The 6,661-nt window shown below is 47.9% G+C and overlaps 1 protein-coding gene across 1 annotated transcript in view; it reads left to right on the forward strand.

Moving 5' to 3' along the window:
* The first annotated feature begins 804 nt into the window (after positions 1 to 804).
* Positions 805 to 6,661, forward strand: part of LOC122155641 (high affinity cGMP-specific 3',5'-cyclic phosphodiesterase 9A-like) — a 13,657-nt gene continuing 7,800 nt past the window's right edge. The window contains exon 1 of the mRNA XM_042809671.1: positions 805 to 899. Within this exon, the coding sequence (XP_042665605.1) occupies positions 831 to 899 (69 nt within the window). The 5' untranslated portion in view covers positions 805 to 830. The remainder of the gene's footprint in view (positions 900 to 6,661) is intronic.

Genomic DNA, 6,661 nt, shown 5'->3' on the forward strand with positions numbered 1-6,661 from the left:
GCTGTCTCCAAGTCCTCTCCCCTCTGCGACCCAGCATTATCACTGCTGATCTTCCAGCTGCCAGTGAGCACGGGCACAGCAGAATGGTGTGGACACACAGCACTTGGTGTCCTCTCAGAGGGTTGGCCATCATGTGCTTTGCTCCCCTCTGGCTTTTTGGCTACACCTTGGATGTGCTTCCCAGGGTGCTTTGCACTCCCCCATTCCTTCATGAGAGAGTACGGGCTTTGTGTCTCCTTTGTGCTTTTGGAACTCACAACTCTACGGCCACAGCTTCCCCTTTCCATCTTTCTCTTTCCATCTAACAATGACAGGAGGGATGTGGAAATCAAACTGCATGGTTTTGGTGGAGGCAGCCCCAGCGGATGGTTAAGGGTACCTCCAGCCTGCTTGCAGCCTGCAAGGAGCTCACTGGAAGTGTCAGCACTAATTAGCAATTATGGTCCTGTTTCAACACACAAATGAATGACACCTCTCAGCATTCTGGTGGAGGAGGTCTCCCCCCCATCAGTAAGTGCCATTCGGCTTGGCATGTGTCACGGGAATGCCAAAAAGGACTGTTGCCATGGGAATGGACGCATCTGGAGCCGCGTCCCCCCTCCTGCCCACGGCAGCTGGATGCGGAGGGGAGCAGCACGGGAAGGAGGTGGCGGGGAGACGGGCACAAACAACGCGTGCACGTTAGAGGAGGGACCTTCCCAGAATGAGAGTGCCGTGGGACACAGCGGAGCGGGGACACCGAGCTGCCAGGCAGCGGTGGCTCAGCCTGGTGGGATAAGCCTTGTTTTCTGCTCTGGTGGGAAGCCCAGTAAAAGCCCAACAGTAGCAGGATGGGATCTGCCTCCTCAACTTACCGGCCCAAGTGTATTTATTTGGATATTGATGGAAGAATTCAAAAGGTACTTTCGCTGTTTTTCGCAGAGCGGCGTCTACGGACGCAGCGGTGGTGCAGGCGGTGTGTGCGCCGCTCGCCCTATTCCTGCACGGAGAGTCGGACGCGTGATGCATTCAGCCTCTGCTGAAAGGGAGGGGGGTCTGGAGAGGCTTCTGATTTTTATTTAAAGGGGAAGGGGCACCCGGCAGCCCGTGAACACCCGGTGCGGCTGGCAGGATCTTGGCAGAGGTGCGGGACCCCTCTCCGAGGGCAGCCTCCCGACAGTTTGCAAAGTTTTGCCTGCAGAGAAATGCTGGAGGGCACGGAGATGTGTGGGACTGCCTACCCGGGGGTTGAGTTTTCCTAGGGAGAAGTTACAGGGCAGGCAGGTGCCGGGTGATGCCGTGCGGTAGCGGTGTGGGAGCCCCCGCCGCACTTGCGAAGCCGTTCGTCGATATCGGTAGATGTTAATAGGATCTTGAGCTCCCGTTCCCCACCTGGCTTAGCCAAAGGTCACGGCACAGGGGAAGTTGTGGGGGAAGTGTGTTCTGGCTGAAGGAGAGAGCTCACGCCATTCAGCAGAGAGCCCACAGCTTTTCGACAAAAAAATGCTTTGGCATTCCTGTAAGTCCGTCCTCTTCTTCTTCTTTCTGTTGGCAGTTCCTTGGCCACAAAGCGAATGCCTTTCATGCAACAAAGCAAAAGCTACCAAGAGGCTCACGAGCAACTCAGCTCTGACTTGCAGAATTCCAGTCTTGATCCCTGGTGCTCCTGCTTGGAGTTCCTTTCACACGTCTGTGCTGTTTGTTGCTCCTTTAAAAAGAAAAAGCAGCAAAGATGCCCTTCCCCATCCCTTCTCTCTCCTGTATCAGGCAATGGCAGAGCTAGCAGCCCCTGCAGTCCCCTTTCACTGCCTGGGGGACCCCCTCAGCCTCACTGCATGGAACCACCATCGGAAAGAGGGCCCTGGGGAGGCTGGTGCTGTGAGAGTGCCTTCCAGAGGTGTCAGTCAATCACATTGGCTGTCATTTCCACTGGGGTGAGTTTATAAACAAGAGTGTTTCTCAGAGCCTTTCTCTGGAGAGTACTTTTGTCACTGAAAACACAGGAGAGACCAAAGCACATGGGCAAGCAAATGCAAACCCAGCCAGTGTTAAGCATTATTTTTTTTCTGGCCTGATAAACATCGTCTGTTTCTTTTGTCAGATGTGAAATTCCATCTGTGCAGTGTTTGGAAGGATTCCTGCTGTAAACATACTGCTTAAATGGGGTTCACCCAGGGGTAAGCAGGGCATAGCGCTGATCCTCATGCCTCCTCAGTAACAACATCAGCTAGGACAAAAAGCAGACCTTAATCTTCTGAGGAATGCGGTATTGGAGACTTCTAAAGGGAACTCATTAAATCAATGCTGAGCCGGTAATGAGGTATGAGCTTCATTAGAGCAGGGCTTGCTGAGTTTGAAAGGGCTCAGCTCCAACTCGCAGCTGGCTTGCTGGGTCTGGCAGAACCCTGTAAAAGGGCTGCCCGTGCTACAGGAGTGTGGCAGCCATTATTACGAGTGAATTTCGTGTTTCCACCACATCGTGTGTCCTCAGGTCACACTGCTGACTTCAGAGGTCGTTGTTTGCCCTCTGCACTGGAGGAAAGGAAGCGATGCCCCAGGCTCAGAGGGTGGCCGCTACCCCTGGGAGCCTACAGTTTGCAGATGAGCACTGGGAAATGCTCTGCAGCAAGCGCTGAGCTGAGCTAAGTAGGTTTGTGTGTCATCAGGTCCAGAGAGGCACAGCGGGGAGGGCAAAGGGATGTGTTTTAGTGCTTTGCTGCAATGGTCAGAGCTGGAGGAGAGTTTGGTAGCACTGAATAGATGCAATCCATGGGACAAACAGGGCAGGATTTTTTAATGTCAGAGCCTACAACACAAGGGGTGACTTCTGCATCCACCAGGAGAGGGCTTCTGGATGCGGCTCTGGGCAACCCGGTCTGCTGGTTGGCAATCCTGCACATAGCAGGGGGGTTGAAACTAGATGATCATTGTGGTTCTTTTCAACCCAGGCCATTCTATGATTCTATGATTCAGGATGATGGTGGCTGTGTCCTGGCCAAGGGATGTGGGATGAGCCCTGTGGTGGAGGCAGAACAGTGCGTAGGGAAGAGACCTGTCAGGCCGCTTAGGAGGGAGATCAAAGGCTTTGCAGTGCTACAGAGAAGGTGCCCTGCACAGGACAGCTTCAAAGAGGCCATTTGTTCTCAGGGCTGAATCAAAAATGGAATTGCAGTGTAATTCATCAGTATCTCGCCATTGCCTACGCAATGTGGATGCACACCTGGGGGAATCAGCACTACAGGATTTATCTGTTTCTAAAGGATACTCTTTCCCAGAGATATTACAAAAGTTCCTAAGCCACTTCCCTGGTCACTCACATTCCTCTGTGCTGTGCATGCACATCTCAAAGAAACACGTCCATGTCCCCCTCATGATAGCCAGGCATACTCCAGCCAGGGAAGACAGCAGAGTGAGGAATGGTGCCCATGTTTCATGGAAGATAAGGAGATCTCACAGCACCGTGGCAAAGATTTCTCCTCAATCCCAGAGTGCCACTGGATGGGGTTGAGCAGCCAACCCCCAGTCTACCAGCTGAGAAGCCTGAAAAACTCGAGCAAGCCACCAGCTGTGGCTCTGCAGTCTTATTTTCCTTCACATCATTAACCCTTTGGCTGCTTTTAAAAGAAAAATTCCTATTGACTGTTTTGTATTAGAAGTCTATTAGCACGAAAATCACACCCATACACACATATATATATATTTCTTCTTTTCCACGCAGAAACTACTGGGGAGTACTTGGTTTTGAGCATTGAGATTACAGGGGTGAGAGCAGAGCCAGCCAATGGCCACATTCCCATGTGGGTGGCTTCATGGCTCTCATTTCCAAATGTCAAAGGGTGGTGGCTTTACTCGCCTGGTTGTGAGGAGTTGCTCTGAGAAAATTGAGAGGATTGAGCTTGACTTGAGAGGATTTCTGTTTCCAGTGCCTTAATCAACATCATATTTGAAACGAGGATGGAAAGTCAAATGGGTACAGAGCCTGAATGAACTGGAAAAATGAGGACCGCCGACTTTGTCAGAGCTAAGGAAATCACTCTGGTATTTCTTCCCCTTCACAAAGCAAGTAAAGAATTTTGGAGCCATTTTACTGGCTTACTGAGTCATTCTGGATGCCGAGCAGAGTAATTAGCTCTCTCCTCCTCAGAAAAATGTACTTTTCCCTGTGTCTACCATGCGAACCCGTTGAGCAGCACACGCACATATCCACAGCTCTTGCTCCTCTTGGCCTGAGACACACAAAGAGGGGAACAAAGCGAAGATTGTGTTTTGGGTTGCGGTAGTTGCATTGAAATGTCAGCGCATGGGAATAGTTTCTGTCATCTGAGCTTTGCTTTTTAATTAGAGCAACAGCCACTATGTTATAAATGCCTAGACTCCAGCAAACCCAACAGATTTTTCCAAAGCTTGCTGCACTATTTTTAACGCACCAAACTGAATTCAGATTAAAAACAAAACACAGCAGAAAAATACTGGCTTGATGATCAGTTCAAGGCCATTAAATATCTTTGCATCCCTAATTGCTGCAAGACAGTCCCCGTGATTCTCTTGGCAAGTCATTCATGGGTTCCTCCAATGCCAAAACCCTTTGTAGCCTCTTCAGTGAGGCTTCAGTATGTACTTGTGGGACCGAGGCCATTTTCCTATGACTGGCAGGTCTCTGTGGGCAATGGAGGCTGTGAGGTAGTGCATCCAGAGCCTGGCCAGCACTCTTGACCAATGCTGGCTCTGCAACTGAAGCCGGCCCTGGTGAGCCCAAGGCAGCTGCTGGATGTTCTTGTAAAGCAGCAAGAATGAACAGCAGTGTCTCTCAGACTCCAGCATGTTACAGAGTGTGAGGAGTACGTAAACATTTGAAAAAATAAAAACGGCTTCAAACAGGCTTTTTAAAAATGGCATAAAATGTAATACTAGAGGCCATTTTCTCTTTCCTCTCCTTTCTGTCCTCCCCATCTAGTGGTAGTGCAGTCCATCCTCATGCAAAAGTTTAACTGCTAGTGATACCCAAGGTTTTGGACAAGCAAACCATACCAACATATGTTCCTCACATGCTCAGGGTAGTACAAACAAGAAGAAACCATTTTGTTTCTAGCACCTTTGCCATTAAACTCAACAGCTACCAACTGGCCTTTCACCTCTCATTGCTTTTCCTTGCTGTAATGACTAATATCACATGTTTAAAAGCCTTATATTATTAAACATGATGGAATACTAATATTAATATTAATATATTAATATATTGTTATTTTTGTGAATAATTTTGAAACAAGCAGCCTAGCTTCATTCACATTTAGTGAGGACATTTGATGCCAAAGCAGCCTTATTACCTAGTTTACAAAATATTTTGAGCCTAATGCATTAGAGTGCTACAAGGTTAATTGTGATTAGTACTCCATTAGAAGCAATTGTGTGCCCTTTCTGTGTTAATGGAAGCTAGAGTATGAACATTTCAGTTACTTGTCAAAGGTTGAAATATTTCTATGTCTGCTATAAATGCTAAGAAACTTCAGCTCAGCTTCTCAAAATCAGCCTTGCTAGTTCCTGGTTGCATTCTGTCATTAGTACAGAAAGACTGAATATTGACAATATGTCAGAAAGACTGAATATTGACAATATGTCTCAGTATAGTCAATAGATTGCAAAAAGTTCTTAACGTAACTTCCTTTCTCTATGTACTCTCAAAAAATTAATGAGATCCTTCCTCGTAGTGACAGAGCCCACCTTTGCCATGCTGTCCCTTTCAACGAACTTCCAAGACTGCATCATGCCATTGCATCATGAACATTTTCTCCTTCCTAAAAAGAAAAAAAATCTCTTTCCTAAAAAGAAAGACCTCCTTTCCCATAGTGTTCTGTTCAGGAATGTTATAAAGGATGGGAACCATGACTTACCACATACCCACATGCCTCAGTTCTGCCTGAGTCCTATTTCACATTTCAGAGCAATGTACATAAGCAGAAAATCGATAGGAATCACCCTACCTAAACCTAAACCATAGTCATCTAAAAGTCAGTAGTGACTACTCCAAGTTAGTCATGTGAGTTCCCCCACAGGCACTGGGGAGGAGGGTGGTATCTCCAGAGGATGATTCATCCAGTCTTAAACTGGATTTTGGAGACACGTGGGCTGATTTTCCCATTGGAATTATGTGGTCCTCTTCCTCTACTGACAATATTCTTTAGACTCAGTGTCTAGCCAGGCAACATAGATGAGACACCTCGCCTGTAGACAGTTATGTTAGATGAATCCTATTGTACATTTCATTTAGGTACCGTGGTGAAATGAATGAAGTCCAGACACTGCTCAGCTGAAAGTTAGGTACAAAGCAGTGGGGCTGTGGAGCAGCCTTACCTTGAGACATTCAGGCTGTATGGGGCTCCGAGCAACCTGGTCTAGTTATAGGTGTCATATATAGGTGTTCATTGCAAGGAAGTTGGACTAGATGGCCTTTAAAGGTCCTTTCCTACACATAAAAGTTCTATGATTCTATGATGAGCTCTTGGCAGTGAAAGTAAGATGTCTGCCACATTCCTCACTGCCTAATACAGAGTCTGAAGAGTTCAGAGGGAGTTTTTATTTTTGTTTGGATTCTTGGCCAAGGGCTCTTCCTTCCTTCCTTCCCTCCTTCCTTCCTTCCCTCCTTCCTTCCTTCCTTCCTTCCTTCCTTCCTTCCTTCCTTCCTTCC

Source organism: Centrocercus urophasianus, unplaced genomic scaffold (genome assembly GCF_019232065.1).
Source record: "Centrocercus urophasianus isolate 14NV4802_14NV808 unplaced genomic scaffold, USGS_Curo_1.0 seq_12, whole genome shotgun sequence".
In the NCBI taxonomy this organism is placed as follows: domain Eukaryota; kingdom Metazoa; phylum Chordata; class Aves; order Galliformes; family Phasianidae; genus Centrocercus; species Centrocercus urophasianus.